The 20,913-nt window shown below is 34.7% G+C and overlaps 1 protein-coding gene across 1 annotated transcript; it reads left to right on the forward strand.

Moving 5' to 3' along the window:
* The first annotated feature begins 17,366 nt into the window (after window positions 1-17,366).
* Window positions 17,367-18,967, forward strand: LOC122967886 (proteinase-activated receptor 2-like). The gene has a single exon (XM_044332677.1). The coding sequence runs from the start codon at window positions 17,388-17,390 to the stop codon at window positions 18,471-18,473; it is 1,086 nt and encodes a 361-aa protein (XP_044188612.1). The 5' UTR covers window positions 17,367-17,387; the 3' UTR covers window positions 18,474-18,967.
* Window positions 18,968-20,913: the final 1,946 nt, after the last annotated feature.

Below are 20,913 nucleotides of genomic sequence, written 5' to 3' on the forward strand. Positions count from 1 at the left end.
ATTTTCTGTCAGTGTTTGATGTGTCAGAATTGAGACCCAAACCTAAAATGGGCAAAATTTAGCAGGTTTTATACTGTAGGATAAAAGTTTTTCTGTGTTTTTTAAAGTAATAATTTTTGCTTGTATATCTACATTTTAGTTTGTCAATAAAAGTAATTGTCTAACTAGCTGTTTCCTGACTCTGTGTCGACATGGGAAAGATCAATCCAGGTATTTCTCCTTTTCAAAATAATCCTGATATTTTAACCTTTGCTCACAATCCAGGGTTGTGTTCATCCAAAATTCCTCTCAAAGACAAAATTTCATCCCAATTATTTATTCTGTGTGTAGAGGATTTTTCATACCTCCCAGGGCCTGGCATAATGTCAGAAATATCTCTTTCTTTGTCCAACTGTAAAAATATCAATTAATTTGTTGCCATTTTGTGAAAACACACATCATCCACCCTTCTTTGTTTTTTCTTCTTTTCTTTTGAAATGGCATTTTAACACCGTAATTGTTCACTTCAGTTAATGATTGTCACTCAGCTCTTGTTCACTCCTCCTCTGTTACACTGCTGCACAGAATACCACGGGAGGTGAAGGTAAACTTTTATGGAACTTTATTTATCACTGTTCTCAGTTTACACACAACATGTTAGCATATGCAACCAATAATACAATTGACGTCTCCCAACAAAACTCTTCTTCTCCTCTTCTTTTTAACCCTCTCCACAATTTCCCTACTATGGCAAGTAACCTAGGTCACAAAATACATGCCCTTCAATATTATTTCCCATTTACTGCCGTACATCATGTTGAAGAACTTTGTGTTTGGTCATCTAACTGGTCATCAAGTCAATATGACCAAATAATGATTTCTTTATTCAGGTGGGATCTGTCACTGTAGATTTCACAAAGTACATAATAAAAGGCAACTGCAGTTTTCAACATATTAAACGTGCAGTTGGAGTTTGTGCTTCCTGTTTGGGACTTAACAAAAGTAAGAAAAATAAAACTTTCTCCAAAGTAAAAATAATCTTTACAAATTGAACCAGTTTTTCAATTTCAGGTACCAAATTTCATTGCAATCCATCCAATAGCTGTTGAGACGCTTTATAAGCTGCAAGAGAATATGCAAATAAATACAAGGACTTACTATTTTGTCAATGTTTTGTATTTCCTGTATACATATATACAGGAAACACCCCAGGTGTCACCTTTTCTTGGCCTTGTGATTTATCTGTCTGCTCTCTCTGCTGGTCCTCCAGCTGTTGGCCAAACATTTTATTCTGCTGGGGTTGTTGTTGTTGTTTTGAAGATTGTTTTGTTTTGCTTTGGTTGCTGTGATCACGATGGGACAACGTCTCAAGGGAGAGGATGGGGTGGGTGTCACATTTTGTTTGGCCTTGTGATTTACCTGTCTGCTCCGTCTGGAGGTGTTCATGAGGGCAGCTTGCAACAGCTGAGGGCCCACAGGGTTCCCAGGTTATTTAAGTCCAGGCTGCAGCACAGCTCAGTCTCACATTCTTCTCTGACTGCTTACGGCTGCTGCTGGTTGCGGCTCTCTGTTCTCCCCTTCAGCTACTTGGTTTGGTTTAGTTCTGTTTCTGTAGTTTGGTTATGTTTTATGTTTGCTTTTGACTCTTTGGTTGCTTGTTTGTTTATTTTTGTAGATCACATGACTTTTGTATCTGTTTATAATGTGTAATGAGGTGAGATTATTCCCATAAGCCTCTAGGGGTTTTCTAAATCTCACCTGCACAATTTATTTCTTCTCTTTTGTTGTGTTGTTTTATGTTGTTTTGCTTTTACTGTGCAAATAAATAAATAAAAATAAATAAATAAAGTTTACGTTCTTGCATCTTAAAACACTCACATACACACTTTATATTCATGCACATCACACATCAATGACTCCACTGATTTCCACACTCCATATTGTGAATGCTTAGTTAATTTTGTTTGATTTGGTCTAATTTGGTTAATTTGTGTTAATAAACTTATTTTCTGTTAAAACTAAGCATGATGTGTGTCTTATTTTGTTGTGGTCATTATATATATATTTACTGAAAAGATTATTTTATTGCACATATGTTTCACAGTGAAAAGCTTTCAGTCATGTCTTACTTTGTACTTTCTTTAAATATTCACCACTTTTAAAACAAAACAATCTTTTGTCTAAATGTAACCTTTGTATCATTGTGAGTGAAAGACAACCAAGAAACAACACTTATGTGATCAGCAAACATCCCTCTTTGGCATAGTTTGTTTAATGCTTCCCCCTGCTGGTGAGAAATGTGCAGTACATCCTATATGTACATTCATTGAACACTTTATTAGGAGCACCTGTGCAATCTAATGCAATCCAATACAACAGCTCTGACATAAATTCTACTTTTACGAAGCTTATACATTTTCAGTTTTTGTTGACATTGTCAGAAAGGTGATAACTTTGTGTTTATTTATGAGGTTATAGTGGGTGATGGTGGTGAACTGGAGTGCGTTATAAATTATTGCAAATATTTTGCCCCCCCTCATGTATGTTAATAGGGTGGAAACTTTTTACTCCACTGGATTCATTTCACAGCTTGAGCTTCTTTTCACATAAAGACTAAAATGTAAAACCAAGTTAAGAGTATATAACCTTGTTAAAATTAGCTCCATTTTGACAGCAATGTAATGCTGCTTACAGGCTACTGCATCAGTAATAATGTTTATAATATTCATAAGTAAGGCTGGATTACCAACCAGGCAGAGCAGCAACTGACCAGACCCCCAGGTGGCCCCAAAAGTTTCCATGTTATTGGGGTCTACATAATTTGATAAATTGCATTTTTTTTTTTTATAGAAATCTTCATAGAAATTTGCACCACTGAATATCAACTCTGACAGGTCTTCCATTCTCCATCTTGTGGTCCTGGTCTTGAAGAGAGACTGGGTCAGAATCTAGTTATAAGACTTGAATCGTTTTAATTTATATTGAGCTCATTTGTTGTAAAGTTGTGTTTTATCTTTTTCGACACAGAAAACTGAGGACAAGGTAGTATTATTCCATCATAGGAGTACTGTAAGGCTGCAACCAACAATTATTTTCATTATTAATAGGTCTGACAATTATTTTCTTTAATAAATGATTGATTGTTCAGTGTATAAAATGTCAGAACATAGTGGATAATTCCTATCATTATTCCTTGAAGTCCAAGTTAACATATAATGTGTTAAACGTAATATTGTCTTAAAACAACAGTCAGGTGTCCATATGAACAGTGAAAAAGGTTTTCCTCGCTGTCATCATTCCCCCTGTTCATATTGGCTATTAAAAGATCCCCTTCAAAAGTACTTTCAATGGAAGTGATGAGGGACAAAATCCACAGTGTGTCCACACAGTCATTTTGCACAAAAATGTATTTAAAAGTCTACCTGAAGTTATATGATGCTTCAGCAGGTTGAGTTAGTCATATCAAGTAGATATCTGCCACATTTACAGTCTTTTTAGCATCAAATTCCCTCTTTGTGTTTCCTCAGACAGTGTTTCCCTGTTGAGCTGCAGTGGAAGTATAGTAACAAAAAGAGGAACTCAGATATCTGCTTGATTTGACTCATTTGCAAAAAACCTTCATATCAGCTTCATAAAAACTTTTGGATACATTTTTGCACAGAAGGAGGACTGTGGATTTTGGCCCCCATGGTCAGTGTGAACAGGAGGAATGATTATGGCAAGAAAAAGCTACTTCAGTGTTCATTTGGGCACCTGACTGTTGGATAAGAGAGGCTTGAAAAACTGTGAACCTGTCCTTTAACATATTCTTTCATCTGACCAATAGCCCAAACCCAATTATATAAGAAATATATGTCATATATAAGAAAACTAGCAAATATTCACGTAGGACAAGCTGGTACCAGAGGATTTCTGGCATCTTTGCTCAGAAAGATTACAATAAATAATTATGAACATTTCTGGCAATTAATTGTCGATCATATCAGCAAATCAATTAATCAACAAATAAGTTTGGCTCTAGAGTCCTACTCCCATGTGTAGTGGGGCAAAATACTAACTTTTGCCTGTAGGAGGTAAATCCTGCCATGTTCATAAGGAGTATTTTTACTGCAGTATTTTTATTGCACTGCACTATGTACTTTGACATATTCTTTGATACTATATCAGTAGATATCTAGAGATATCATTGATAAGCGGGTTTTGAGTCTTTCCACATAATGTTCCTGTGGTGCAGATGAAGAGAAATGCGTGTTCTTGCTGGTAATGACGGAAGGAAGATGAACTCATGAGTGAGATTATCATCGTATTACTGAAATCAACCCTGTGTCATGTTCGGTTAAATATAGGCCTGGTTTGTTTCATGTTTTGGTCTTGATTACTCTAATTATATAAATTACATAAGTTATAAGTAAAATGTATGTTATAATGCTGCTGACTCAGAATCAGAGGACTATTATTACAAGTAGGAAACAGGTCAAAGTGTTCACAGCTGAAAGGAACAGAGACCAACTCACATTTGCTTATTTTCTTATTCTACTTTCAATTCTTCCACCTCAGGTTTGGTTCAGTGCATGTAAGGGGCCATCTTTTTCAGTGACTTCCTGTTTTAGAGCTTTGAGCTGTCTAATTTATTGCTCATGTTTTTTGTAAATACATTTAATTGTTTTTATATTTTTTATATTCATTTTGCTTGATGCAGTTTTTACTTGATTTCAGCAGGATATGAATGATTGCCTTTAAGCAGTTTCAATTGGTCTAATCTTTTATTCCATGTTGTAATTTGATGAATTTTCTGTCAATGTTTGATGTGCCAGAATTGAGACCCAAACCTAAAATGGGCAAAATTTAGCAGGTTTTATACTGTAGGAAAAAAAGTTTGTCTGTGTTTTTAAAGTAATAATTTTTGCTTGTATATCTACATTTTAGTTTGTCAATAAAAGTCATTGTCTAACTAGCAGTTTCCTGACTCTGTGGACGGGTCGACATGGGAAAGATCAATCCAGGTATTTCTCATTTTCAAAATAATCCTGATATTTTAACCTTTGCTCACAATCCAGGGTTGTGTTCATCTAAAATTCCTCTCAAAGACAAAATTTCATCCCAATTATTTATTCTGTGTGTAGAAGATTTTTCATACCTCCCAGGGCCTGGCATAATGTCAGAAATATCTCTTTCTTTGTCCAACTGTAAAAGTATCAACTAAATTGTTGCCATTTTGTGAAAACACACATCATCCACTCGTCTTTGTTTTTTCTTCTTTTCTTTTGAAATGGCATTTTAACACCGTAATTGTTCACTTCAGTTAATGATTGTCACTCAGCTCTTGTTCACTCCTCCTCTGTTACACTGCTGCACAGAATACTACGGGAGGTGAAGGTAAACTTTTATGGAACTTTATTTATCACTGTCCTCAGTTTACACATAACATGTTGGCATATGCAACCAATAATACAATTGACTTCTCCCAAAAAAACTCTTCTTCTCCTCTTCTTTTTAACCCTCTCCACAATTTCCCTACTATGGCAAGTAACCTAGGTCACTAAAAACATGCCCTTCAATATTATTTCCCATTTACTGCCTTATATCATGTTGAAGAACTTTACTTTAACTGTTACTGTAGATTTCACAAAGCACGTAATAAAAGGCAACTGCAGTTTTCAACATATTAAACATGCAGTTGGAGTTTGTGCTTCCTGTTTGGGACTTGACAAAAGTAAGAAAATAAAACTTTCTCCAAAGTAAAAATAATCTTTACAAATTGAACCAGTTTTTATATATTTTATGCTTTTATAAGCTTGCCTTGTGTTTAGACTCAACCCAAAGTCACAACTGCTTGTCCAGAATGCAGCAGTTCAGATTATTAGAGGAGTCGAAAGACGTGGTCACATCACTCAGCTGCATATTTACCTTCGTTACTAGATTGCTTCAGAGCTGTTTTTTAAGATTTAACTGATCATCTTACGTGATGAGGACAGTTTTGAAGTCAACAGGAAATTAGAGGGATTGACATGAACTTGACCTTCGTTGTAATGTCACATATCAGTTTTATGTTGTGTTACTGTCACTTCTAAAATTCAATGCATAATCTAAATAGAAGGACAATAACCACCAAAGTCCATAAATGAAACCTGCTGACCTAAAAAAAAAAAAAAAAAGTCACACACGCTGGTCATTTAAACATAAAATAATATCTTCTGACAATATATAAGTTATTCTTTGATATTATATCAGTGGAGGCGTAGAAATATCATTGATAAGCGGGTTTTGAATGTTTCCATATAATGTTCCTGTAGTGCAGATGAAGAGAAATGCGTGTTCTAGTTATCAATGACGGAAGGAAGATGAACTCATGAGTGAGATTATTATCATATTACCGAAATCAACCCGAGCTGTGTCTCGGTTGGTTAGATGCGGTCAGCTGACTCAGTCACATCAACTAGTGTCCAAATCATCTATTTGAAAAGGGGATGGCACTTCAAACAGTGAAGCAGTAACACCATCGGACATTACATTACATTTTATTTTAACACGCTCTTGCAGCCATGACTTTAAAGACTCGATGGTCTCACCTGTTTCTCCTTTTGTGTTGCGTCCAGACTTGTCTTTGTCAGTCAGGTAAGATATTGCTTTGTTTTTTTCCATCACTAATGTTTTATACTGTCATGAAAACATTCAGCTCAGGTAGATTTAAAATCCAAAAAGACTTGGTCATAACCTAGTAGCCTATATGGCTGGACCGTGTATGGTGAATGTGTGAAATTGTGGACAATTTGTTACAGAGATAGTCAGTGTCAGGGGCGCCGGATTCATTTCAGAAATGCGGGGTGATCGCGGATGCACACACGGTTCCATTCATATATTTTCTGGGGTCGCGGACACAGATATTGTATGTTTATGTATATGCTTTATTACAAACAATCCTACCGTATAAACCTGGAATCTGTGTGTAACAGCTGACCTCTTTATATACAGTCAATGGTGTAGATGGGTAGCAGAACACAGAACATTATTTACCGTTAGATCCTTGCCGATCCTGTTAATGAAGTTACTGCTGCTGTGCCAGGTGCGTGAATGCGCACATCACTAATGTATCGTTTCAGCTTCTGTGTGATGCTGCAGGTATTTAATAAAGTAAAAAGGAAAGAATCTGACGCACAGCCAACTGTGGGCAATAAACATCATTACTGATGTTTTTGCAACATCCCGGATTACATTCAGTGACACATGAACGACATTAATGTACAATTCAGTCTCATTAATAGCTGTATAAAACTATTCTGACGGACATTTCAGTAGATTATGTTTTAGATGCGAAATACTAGAGAAGTAAAAGAAGCAAAATACATGAACATTGATTTGTGATGTTGAAGAGCTCTGTGTGCGAGTCTCTGTTGACTAAAGACAAAAAATGTGTCTCTTACTCTTTCTGTAATTTTCATTATAAAACAATCTCTGTGCTGATATGTGAAGAAAAGCGAAACCGCTCTGCTCATTGTAAAAATAACTTTGTCTGTAATACGTTCACGACCTGTATGCGTCTTGTTGTTATATATTTATATATATGCGGTTATATTGCTTTATTCTGTGTTCATTCAAATGTAAAAATAGAGGGTGAAAAACCCCAACAGTATGCTTGTTTATTTGCCACGAACCACATCCCTTGTCCTGTGCCTCTTACACCTCCGCTCATATCGCTGCGAAGTTATTCTGCATAGTAGTAGTATAGCTCCCTTTATATGTGTAGATCTCTTTATCTTTTGTTATTCCAGGTCAAGGTCCACCAGATCTACTAAGTGAGTGACCGCAAATAAATTCTCCTAATATATAACATTCAGTTGTAATTCTAATGTTTACAATGTCTACTTCTACCATCAGCTGTACTTTACCATGTACTATACCTTCACCTCAGCCTCCCTTTACCTCAGGCCCACTTTCCACTGTCTGTCAGCATGGAACTAAAACCTCTCCCACCACAATAAACCTCTTGCCAAATATTATTCACTATTTTGCTCTACATTTATGCAATTAATTTGCAATAACTATTTTCATTCACAGTAGCATTTAGTGCCAATGCATGACGTAGTGTGATGTTCGTAGAGTCCAAAGAAAACAAATTGATCTTCTATAATCTTAATTTATTTCTTGGAATCTTCCCAATTTATTTTGGTTCTATTTTAACCAGTTAATTAAAGTTCAGATCATGGGATAGACCCAGTGAGGGTACAGTACACAATGTTTCTGCTCATTATATTTAATTATATTATTTTATTCTGTATTCATTCAAATGTAATAGTCGCAAGGAAAAAACCTACATTGTGCTTTTTTATTTGGCATGAACCACATCTCCTGTCCTGTACTTCTTACACCTCTGCTGATATCGCTACAAAGCTAGTCACTTTAGATGGAAATGGATACTTTAATAAAACAAAACAAGGAACCTACAAAATCCCTGTTTGTAATGTGTGTATATTTATGTTATTCTGCATAGTAGTAGTATACACTCCTTTATTACATGTGAGTAAATCTCTTTCTCTTTTGTTATTCCAGGTGAATATGAACCAGGTGAGTGACTGCAAATAAATTCTCCTAATATATAACATTCAGTTGTAATTCTGATGTTTACAATGTCTACTTCTACTATCAGCCGTGCTTTACCATGTACTATACCTTCACCTCAGCCTCTCTTTACCTCAAGCTCACTTTTGACTGTCTGATCTGTTCATTTTTGTAGCAGCACCAAAGTCAATATCTTATTCAAAATTAGATGAAATGAACACATAATTTAAATGGAAATTTTATACTCTTTGCACAAAAAATGGCATGAATGTGTTTTCTCAATTTCATTAACTTGGATACCAAAGTTTTGGGAAATTGCAGTAGTGTCACCACCAAAAAGAAAAGAAAAAAAGAAATATCTTTAACTCCACCAACTTCACACAAATAAATTATAGGAGGAAAAATACTACATGATAAACAGATCAGAACTATATTGAATTATTGCCATAGTATACATTAACATGTGGTATTCACATCTGCCTTTTAGGGTGTATATATATAGTTATTTGTGTATGAAAAAAATAATGTGCAGTTTTGTTTGAAAAGAAAATGTTTTCTAAGCAGAATGAAACTCAAACCTTTCCCACCACAATCAACCTCTTGCCAAATATTATTCACTATTTAAGCCCTACATTTATGCAACTAATTTGCAATAACTATTTTCATTCACTTGTAAGATTCAGTGCCAATGCATGAAGTAGTGTGATGTTTATATAGTGCAAAGAAAAGAAACTGATCTTTTATCATCGTAATTTATTTCTTGGAATTTTCCCAATTTATTTCTGTCTTTCTTTAACCAGATAATTAAAGTTCAAATTATGGGATGATCCCAGTAAGGATACAGTACATAATGTTTCTGTTCATTATATTTAGTTGCATTGTTTTATTCCGTATTCATTCAAATGGAAAAGTAGAGGTAAAAAAATCTACACTGTGCTTTTTTATTTGGTGTGAACCACATCTCCTGTCCTGTACCTCTTACACCTCTGCTGATATCGCCGCAAAGCTACAACCAGTTTAGATGGAAATGGATGCTTCAATAAAACAAATCAAAGAACCTACTAAATCCCTGTTTGTAATGTGTGTATATTAATGTTATTCTGCATTGTAGTAGTATACACCCCTTTATTACATGTGTGTAAATTTCTTTGTCTTTGGTTTTCTAGTTGAAGTTCATGTATATGGATCAGGTGAGTGACTGAAAATAAATTCTCCTAATATATAACATTCAGTTGTAATTCTGATGTTTACAATGTCTACTTCTACCATCAGCTGTGCTTTACCATGTACTGTACCTTCACCTCAGCCTCCCTTTACCTCAAATTCACTTTCCACTGTCTGATATATTTATGTTCCTAGCAGCACCAAAGCCAAAATCTTATCCAAAATTAGATGAAATTAACACAGAATTCAAATGGAAATGATGTACTCTTTGCACAAAAAGTGACATAAGTGTGTTTTCTCAATTTCAATAACTTGAAACTTTTAATTTTAATTTATTTCTTGGGATATTCTTAAAGTTCAAATCATGGGATGATCCCAGTGAGGATACAGAACATAATGTTTCTGTTCATTATATTTAGTTGTATTGTTTGATTCTGTATTCATTCAAATGGAAAAGTAGAGGTAAAAAAACATACACTATGCTTGTTTAATTGGTGTGAACCAAATCTCCTGTCCTCTACCTTTTACACCTCTGCTGATATTGTCACAAAGCTACAACCAGTTAAGATGGAAATGGATGCTTTGATAAAACAAAACAAAGAATGTGCAAAGTCCCTGTTTGTAATGTGTGTATATTTATGTAATTCTACATAGTAGTAGTATACACTCCTTTATTACGTGTGTGTAAATTTCTTTCTCTTTTGTTATTCCAGGTGAAAATGAAGATGGTAAGTGACTGCAAATAAATTCTCCTAATATATAATGTTCAGTTATAATTCTGATGTTTACAATGTCTACTTCTACCATCAGCTGTGCTTTACCATGTACTATACCTTCACCTCAGCCTCCCTTTACCTCGAGCTCACTTTTCAGTCACATCTCTACATGTTCGTAGAAGCACCAAAGCCAACATCTTATCCAAATTCACATAAAATGCAAACAGAATTCAAATGAAAATGATGTACTCTTTGCACAAAAAGTGCCATAACTTTATTTTCTCAATTTCACCAACCTGGATACCCAAGTTCTGGGATATTGTAGACGTTCTAACACCAAAAAAAGAAAAAAAAAGAAAAAAAAACATGTCTAACTCCACCAACTACACACAAATAAATTAGAGGAGGAAAAAAATACTACGTGATAAACAGATCAGAACTATATTGAATTATTGCCATAGTATACACTAACATGGTATTCACATCTGCCTTTTAGGGTGTATATATATATATATATATAGTTATTTTATATACGAAACATGTAATGTGTAATTTTGTATGAAAAGAAAATGTTTTCTGAGCAGAATGAAAGTCAAACCTTTCCCACCACAATCAACCTCTTGCCAAATATTATTCACTATTTAAGCCCTACATTTACACAACTAATTTGCAATAACTATTTTCATTCACTTGTAACATTCAGTGTCAATGCATGACGTAGTGTGATTTTCATATAGTGCAAAGAAAAGAAACTGATCTTTTATAATCTTAATTTATTTCTTGGAATTTTCCAAATTTCTTTCTATCCCTTTTTAACCAGTTAAGTAAAGTTCAGATTATGGGATGGTCCCAGTAAGGATATAGTACATAATGTTTCTGCTCATTATATTTAATTATATTGCTTTATTTTGCATTTATTCCTGTACTCCTGTACCTCTTACACCTCTGCTGATATCGCCGCAAAGTTACAGCCAGTTTACAGTGTGTTACACACACTCCTTTATTATGTGTGTGTAAATTTCTTTGTCTTTTGTTATTCCAGGTGAATATGAAGAGGGTAAGTTACTACAAATAAATTCTCCTGATATATAACATTCAGTCGTAATTCTAATGTTTACAATGTCTACTTCTACCATCAGCTGTGCTTTATCATGTACTATACCTTCACCTCAGCCTCTCTTTACCCTTTAGTAATTTCATCTCCAAAAACAAAAGAAAAAAAAATAACACGTCTAACTTCACCAACTACACACAAATGAATTATAAGAGGAAAGAAATACTACATGATAAACAGATCAGAACTATACTGATTTATTGCCATATGCACTAACATGTTGTATTCACATCTGCCTTTTAGGGTGTATATATATAGTTTATATACGAAACATATGATGTACAATGTTGTTTGAAAAGAAAATGTTTTTGCTAAGCAGTATGACACTTAAACCTCTCCCTCCACAATCAACCAAATATTATTCACTATTTAAGCTCTACATTTATGCAACTAATTTGCAATAACTATTTTCATTCACTTGTAGCGTTCAGTGTCAATGCATGAAGTAGTGTGATGTTCATATAGTGCAAAGAAAAGAAACTGATCTTTTATCATCTTAATTTATTTCTTGGAATTTTCCCAATTTATTTTTGTCCTATTTTAACCACTTAATTAAAGTTCAGATTATGGGATTGTCCCAGTGAGGATATAATACATGATGTTTCTGCTCATTATATTTTATTATATTGCTTTATTCTGTATTCATTCAAATGTAACAATAGAGGAGGAAAAAAACAACATTATGCGTCTTTATACAACGTGAACCACATCTCCTAATATATAACATTCAGTTGTAATTCTTATGTTTACAATGTCTACTTCTACTATCAGCTGTGCTTTACCATGTACTATACCTTCACCTCAGCCTCTCTTTACCTCAAACTCACTTTTCACTGTCTGATCTCTTCATGTTCGTAGCATCACCAAAGCCAACATCTTATCCAAATTCACATGAAAACAAAATTCAAATGACACTGATGTACTCTTTGCACAAAAGGTGGCATAAGTTTATTTTCTCAATTTCACCAACCTGGATACCCAAGTTCTGGGAAATTGTAGAAGTTCGAACACCAAAAAAAGAAAAAAAGAAAAAAAAAAAACATGTCTAACTCCACCAACTGCACACAAATAAATTATAGGAGGAAAAAAATACTACGTGATAAACAGATCAGAATTATATTGAATTATTGCCATAGTACACACTAACATGGTATTAACATCTGCCTTTTAGGGTGTATATATATATATATAGTTATTTTATATACGAAACATGTAATGTGTAATTTTGTATGAAAAGAAAATGTTTTCTAAGCAGAATGAAACTCAAACCTTTCCCACCACAATCAACCAAATATTATTCACTATTTAAGCCCTACATTTATGCAACTAATTTGCAATAACTATTTTCAATCACTTGTAACATTCAGTGTCAATGCATGACGTAGTGTGATTTTCATATAGTGCAAAGAAAAGAAACTGATCTTTTATAATCTTAATTTATTTCTTGGAATTTTCCAGATTTCTTTCTGTCCCTTTCTAACCAGTTAAGTAAAGTTCAGATTATGGGATGGTCCCAATAAGGATATAGTACATAATGTTTCTGCTCATTATATTTCAATATATTGCTTTATTTTGTATTTATTCCTGTACTCCTGTACCTCTTACACCTCTGCTGATATCGCCGCAAAGTTACAGCCAGTTTAGATGGAAATGGATGCTTCAATAAAACAAATCAAAGAACCTACTGAATCCCTGTTTGTAATGTGTGTATATACATGTTATTCTGCATTTTAGTAGTATACACTCCTTTATTACATGTGTGTAAATGTCTTTGTCTTTTGTTATTCCAGGTCGACCTCCATTAATTACACCAGGTGAGTGACTGACAATAAATTCTCCTAATATATAACATTCAGTTGTTATTCTATTTTTATTCTATTATTCTATCTATTATTATTGGTATTCACGGATGGCTTTTAGGATGCATATATAGAGTTATCTTTATATGAAAAATGTGAAGTTCAATTTTGTTTAAAAAAAAAAGTTTGCTAAGCAGTATGAAACTCAAACTTCTCCCACCACAATCAACCTCTTGCCAAATATTATTCATTATTTAAGCCCTACATTTATGCAACTAATTTGCATAAATGTAGGACTTCTTCGAATTTTCCCAATTTCTTTCTGTCCTATTTTAACCAGTTAATTAAAGTTCAAATTATGGGATGGTCCCAGTGAGGGTACAGTACATAATGTTCCTTCTCATTATATTTAGTTTTATTGCTTCATTCTGTATTGATTCAAATTGAAAAATAGAGGGAAAAACATACAGTATGCTTGTTTGAACTACATCCCCTGTCCTGTACTTCTTACTCCTCTGCTGATATTGCCACAAAGCTACAACCAGTTCAGATGAAAATGGATGCTTTAACAAACAAAAAAACCCTACAAAATCCCTGTGTGTATATTTATGTAATTCTACACAGTAGTAGTATACACTTTATTACATGTGTGTAAATCTCTTTCTTTTGTTACTCCAGGTCCAGGACGTTCACCAAGTGAGTGACTGCAAATAGATTCTCCTAATATATAACATTCAGTTGTAATTCTAATGTTTACAATGTCTACTTCTACCATCAGCTGTGCTTTACCATGTACTATACCTTCACCTCAGCCTCCCTTTACCTCAAACTCATTTTTCACTATCTGATCTATTCATGTTTGTAGCAGCACCAAAGCCAACATCTTATTCAAAATTAGATGAAACAAACACAGAATTCAAATGGAAATGATGTACTCTTTGCACAAAAAAAGTGACATAAGTGTGTTTTCTCAATTTCAGTAACTTAAAACTGATCTTTTTTAATCTTAATTCATTTCTTGGAATTTTCCCAATTTCTTTCTGTCTTATTTTAACCAGTTAATTAAAGTTCATATGATGGGATGGTCCCAGTGAGGGTACAGTACATATTGTTTCTGCTCATTATATTTAGTAATATTGCTTCATTCTATATCCATTCATGACAATGAAACATGTTCATGTTTTTGCTTCATGTCTAATTTGTCTAAAGTGCCTGTAAAGCAAGTTATGCACAAAGTCAGATTTCTGATTTTTTTGAACTGATGTGGTGTTTTGCTCTGTTAATCCTCTTTCCAGCCTCTTTGTCAAGATATACTGTAGGAAAGAATTAACAATACAATTAACAATAGCAATAGAATTAGAATAGAATTATTAACAATAGAATATCTCATTGCATCTTCCCTGTGCTGGGCCAAAAAAAGTCTTGATCAGTATTTCTTATCATGTTGATGTGTTTTGAATGTTTAGTTTGGATGATGTGAATTATGAAGTTCAAGGATCACAGGATTTAGTTGTAATGATGTCTACATGTGTTAATTTTTGTTTTAGACAATCCCTCAATCAAACAAAGGTGGTGTGGAGACTTTAAACATGAAATTTATTTTTTAAAAGTTAGTATTTTGAACAGTCACATTTCATAAGAGCTGATATTAGCAGCTTTCTCCTTCACAGGAACAAGTAGGTTACTGGTAGTGATAGTAAGGAGGCAGTTTGAGCATGATATTGTCTTGAAGGGATTATTTGGTGATTCTGGTTTTATGGAATGAAATGTGAGATTATTATATAGTTTTCACAAGCAGACCAAAAGAACTTTTCATTAAAGTTGAATAGGTCACAATTTTACGATTGCTGGTAAACTGAGACTTCATTTGCTCTGTCTAGTGTAATATGTACACTTCTGGCAGTCTGAAGTGTACTTTATAAAACATCTAACCTACTTTTGCAATTTGTGCATCGTGTTTGTACATTCATCAATATAACGAGCCTCTGATACCGCTGTGTGTTTTTCCGTTCGTTGACTCGACGGGTGGAAAAAGCAAATCAACATTGTTTATGAGGTATTTTTATATATTTCTCAAGAACCACTCATCCAAACGACTTCACACATCAACATTGCACTTCCTTGATTTAGCAATACACCTGCCAGGTACGAAGTAGATCGAATGAACAGTTCTCAAGCTATAGGCTGGATGAGAATTACTTTGATCAAAATATATGATAAAGTTATATGTAAAATGGATGTTGTTGCAATGCTGCTGACTCAAGCTCAGAGAACTATTATTACAAGTAGGAAACAGATCAAAATGCTCACAGCTGAAAGGAACAGAGTGCAACTCACATTTGAGTTTCAGATGTAGTCAAATTATAGTTTGTTCCTGCATATAAACCTGCATACTTCTGCTTTTCACATGTTTTCATATTGTCACTTCACAACAGTGTACGCCATCCCTGCTATAGAGAGCCCAGGTCAGGTGCATAGCTACCGTCTAGATTGGAAGGATGGCTACCCCCGAGCCAGTGAAGATCCAATAAAAAACGGTAAAGTGAGCAAAGGTGGGGAGAAGTCAGCTGGAAATGATGTACTCTTTGCACAAAACGTGACATAAGTGTGTTTTCTCGATTTCACTAACTTGAAACTGATCTTTTTTAATCTTAATTTATTTCTTGGGATTTTCTTAATTTCTTTCTGTCCTATTTTAACCAGTTAATTAAAAATCATATGATGGGATGGTCCCAGTGAGGGTAATGTTTCCTTTTTATGTAGTTATATCAGTTATATATTTAGTAATATTGCTTCATTCTGTAGTCATTCATGACAATGAAGCATGTTCATGTTTTTTGCTTCTAATTTGTCTAAAGTGCCTGTAAAGCAAGTTATGCACAAAGTCAGATTTCTGATTTTTTTTGAACTGATGTGGTGTTTTGCTCTGTTCATCCTCTTTCCAGCCTCTTTGTCAAGATATACTGTAGGAAAGAATAAACATTACAATTAACAACATCAATAGAATTAGAATAGAATTATTAACAATAAAATATCCCATTGCATCTTCCCTGTGCTGGGACAAAAAAAATCTTGATCAGTATTTCTTATCATGTTGATGTGTTTTGAATATTTAGTTTGGATGATGTGAATTATGAAGTTCAAGGATCACAGGATTTAGTTGTAATGATGTCTACATTTGTTAATTTTTGTTTTGGGCGATCTATCACTCAAACAAAGGTGGTGTGAAGAATTTAAACATGAAATTTATTTTTTAAAAGTTAGTATTTTGAACAGTCACATTTCATAAGAGCTGATATTAGCAGCTTTCTCCTTCACAGGAACAAGTAGGTTACTGGTAGTGATAGTAAGGAGGCAGTTTGAGCATGATATTGTCTGGAAGGGATTATTTGATGCTTCTGGTTTTATGGAATGAAATGTGAGATTATTATATAGTTTTCACAAGCAGGCCAAAAAAACTTTTCATTTAAGTTGAATAGGTCACAATTTTACCATTGTTGGTAAATTGAGACTTCATTTGCTCTGTCTAGTGTAATATGTACACTTCTGGCAGTCTGAAGTGTACTTTATAAAACATCTAACCTACTTACGCTATTTGTGCATCGTGTTTGTACATTCATCAATATAACGAGCCTCTGATACCGCTGTGTGTTTTTCCGTTCGTTGACTCGAGGGGTAGAAGAAACAAATCAACATTGTTTATGGGGTATTTTTATATATTTCTCAAGAACCACTCATTCAAACAACTTCACACATCAACATTGCACTTCCTTGATTCCCAGCAATAGACCTGCCAGGTACGAAGTAGATCGAATGAACAGTTCTCAAGCTATAGGCTGGATGAGAATTACTTTGATCAAAATATATGATAAAGTTATATGTAAAATGGATATTGTTGTAATACTGCTGACTCAAGCTCAGAGGACTATTATTACAAGTAGGAAACAGATCAAAATGCTCATGGTTGAAAGGGACAGAGTGCCACTCACATTTGAGTTTCAGATGTAGTCAAATTAAAATTTGTTCCTGCATGTAAACCTGCATACTTCTGCTTTTCACATGTTTTCATATTGTCACTTCACAATAGAAGAAGACGTCCCTGATAAAGAGAGCCCAGATGGGGTAGCAGTCAGACCTCAAGACAAGGAAATCCTGAGCAGTCATCTTACAACTATCTTCCTCCCAATTATCTACATCATTGTGTTTGCTGTGGGGCTGCCCACCAACACCATGGCAATATGGGTATTCCTCTTCAGGACCAAGAAAAAGCACCCCTCGTCAATCTACATGGCAAACCTGGCTCTGGCTGATTTGCTCTTTGTCATTTGGGTCCCCCTGAAGATATCATACCACTTCAACGGGAACAACTGGATCTACGGAGAAGGGCTGTGCAAAGTGCTGGTGGCGTTTTTCTACAGCAACATGTACTGCTCCATCGCCTTTATCACCTGCATAAGTGTCCAGCGTTACTGGGCGGTGGTCCACCCACTGTCCGAGCAGCAGAGGGACAACCGCATACCCGTTGCCGTCTCCGTCACAGTCTGGGTGGTGGTCTGGCTTATCACTATCCCTCTCTACCTGCATGACCAACAGGTCAGAATAACAAACTTCAAGCCAAAAATCCTTACCTGCCATGATGTCACCAGGGAAAGTCAGGTGAAAATATCAGCTGGCTACTTCCTGACAATGGGAACTCTGGGATTTGTTGTTCCCACTATTGTGTGCATCATATCCTACATCCTCATGCTCAAAGCTCTCAGGAACAGCATGACAGATGCTGCCATCACCAGGAAGCGACGGAAGGCTGTGGTCTTGATGATCACAGTGTTGGTTATGTTTTTAGTGTGCTTCACCCCCAATAATGTCATGCTGCTGGTACACTATATCCTCGTGTTGGGCGGGGCCGACAACCACCTGTACAGATTTTACATCGCCACCCTGTGCCTGGCAAGTCTCAACAGCTGCATCGACCCTTTTGTTTACTACTTTATCTCCAAGGACTTCAGGGATCATGTGAAGAACACGTTCCTCTGCAGGAGCGAGAGAACAGTGAAGAGGATGAAGGTTTCCTTCAGGGCTCCGAAAAACTCACAACAGCAACACACTATGCCTAACTCAGATAACACACAGAGCACTGAATGCTAGTGGATTAATCATTATTAAGCTGTTTTATGCCTGATCATTATCTCCCTTCAGATAGAGATTTTGGTAACACTTAATTTACAGGTCTCTTTATTTGTATATTAAAATAAAATAAAGTGTTACTTTTTTTTCTTATTCTACTGTGACGCCTTCCACCTCAGGTTTGGATCATTACATGTAAGGAAATTTAGGAGTCATCTTTGGCAATGACCTCCTGTTTCAGAGCTTTGAGCTGTCTAAATGACTGCTTATATTGTTTTAATACATTTAATTGTCTTTATATCTTTTACGACACACTTGTTTTATGCACTTTGCTTGATGCAGTTTGCTTGATTTCAGCAGGATATGAATGATTGCCTTTATTCAATTTTAATGGGTCTAATCTTTTATTCCATGTTGTAATTTGATGAATTTTCTGTCAATGTTTGATGTGCCAGAATTGAGACCCAAATCTAAAATAGGCAAAATTTAGCAGGTTTTATACTGTAGGATAAAAGTTTTTCTGTGTTTTTAAAGTAATAATTTTTGCTTGTATATCTACATTTTAGTTTGTCAATAAAAGTCATTGTCTAACTAGCTGTTTCCTGACTCTGTGTCGACATGGGAAAGATCAATCCAGGTATTTCTCCTTTTCAAAATAATCCTGATATTTTAACCTTTGCTCACAATCCAGGGTTGTGTTCATCCAAAATTCCTCTCAAAGACAAAATTTCATCCCAATTATTTATTCTGTGTGTAGAGGATTTTTCATATCTCCCAGGGCCTGGCATAATGTCAGAAATATCTCTTTCTTTGTCCAACTGTAAAAATATCAATTAATTTGTTGCCATTTTGAAAACACACATCATCCACCCTTCTTTGTTTTTTCTTCTTTTCTTTTGAAATGGCATTTTAACACCGTAATTGTTCACTTCAGTTAATGATTGTCACTCAGCTCTTGTTCACTCCTCCTCTGTTACACTGCTGCACAGAATACCACGGGAGGTGAAGGTAAACTTTTATGGAACTTTATTTATCACTGTTCTCAGTTTACACACAACATGTTAGCATATGCAACCAATAATACAATTGACGTCTCCCAACAAAACTCTTCTTCTCCTCTTCTTTTTAACCCTCTCCACAATTTCCCTACTATGGCAAGTAACCTAGGTAACAAAATACATACCCCTCAATATTATTCCATTTACTGCCTAACATCATGTTGAAGAACTTTGTGTTTGGTCATCTAACTGGTCATCAAGTCAATATGACCAAATAATGATTTCTTTGTTCAGGTGGGATCTGTCACTGTAGATTTCACAAAGCACATAATAAAAGGCAACTGCAGTTTTCAACATATTAAACGTGCAGTTGGAGTTTGTGCTTCCTGTTTGGGACTTGACAAAAGTAAGAAAAATAAAACTTTCTCCAAAGTAAAAATAATCTTTACAAATTGAACCAGTTTTTACATATTTTATACTTTTATAAGCTTGTCTTGTGTTTAGACTGAACCCAAAGTCACAACTGCTTGTCCAGAATGCAGCAGTTCAGATTACTAGAGGAGTCGAAAGATGTGGTCACATCACGCAGTTGCATATTTACCTTAGTTACTAGATTGCTTCAGAGCTGTTTTTTAAGATTTAACTGATCATCTTATGTGATAAGGTCGGTTTTGAAGTCAACAGGAAATTAGAGGGATTGACATGAACTTGATCTTCGCTGTAATGTCACAAATCAATAGTTGCACAAAAAGATAAAGTGGACGTGGCAAACTTTGTACAAACCAGAGATATTTAGTCTGATGAAGTGCATTTGTCATCTCAATTTATGTTAATCCAATTAATCTAATGAATCCAGAATACTGAGTTTTCTTTTTTTGTTGTTTGTTTGTTTGTTTTAGATTTTTGGGTTTTTTCTTTTTACATATATTGCGCCATATTAAGCATGTTCTGTAATGAAATGTTGAAAGTAGAGCTGAAACTATAGCTCAATTAATTGATTATTCAATCAACAGAAAATTAACAGGTAGTTATTTTGATAATCAATTGTTGCAGTCATTTTTAAGTATAAACGCCAATACTTTGATGGTTCCAGCTTCTCACATCTTAAAATTAACCATTTGTAGGAAATTTTGATGGACGTTTTTCACAATTTTCTGATGTATAAAAAAAATAAACATTGATCAATTGAGAAAATAATCGGCATATTAATAAATAAAGTGAGATATTCAATTCCAGCATCACATCAAACACATTAAGCGGCAGGAGATTTGAAATTTTGAGTCATGACCTCAGTATTTATAAAATCTTTGCTACGGCCCCGAGAGGACCAGAGGTCACACTTTTACTGAGGAAACTGTGAAATTGTTTACTGCAATATTGAACATCCTAGAAAAGTTACATTTTAACAGAACAAGTCAGGACAGCAGTGCTTTGAACTAAATGCTCACAATGACAATGCTAAT

Source organism: Thunnus albacares, chromosome 18 (genome assembly GCF_914725855.1).
Source record: "Thunnus albacares chromosome 18, fThuAlb1.1, whole genome shotgun sequence".
NCBI lineage: Eukaryota > Metazoa > Chordata > Actinopteri > Scombriformes > Scombridae > Thunnus > Thunnus albacares.

Bases quoted from the DNA above. Each gene is read 5' to 3' on its own strand.
- LOC122967886 (XM_044332677.1), top strand. From the start codon at position 17,388: ATGTTTTCATATTGTCACTTCACAATAGAAGAAGACGTCCCTGATAAA.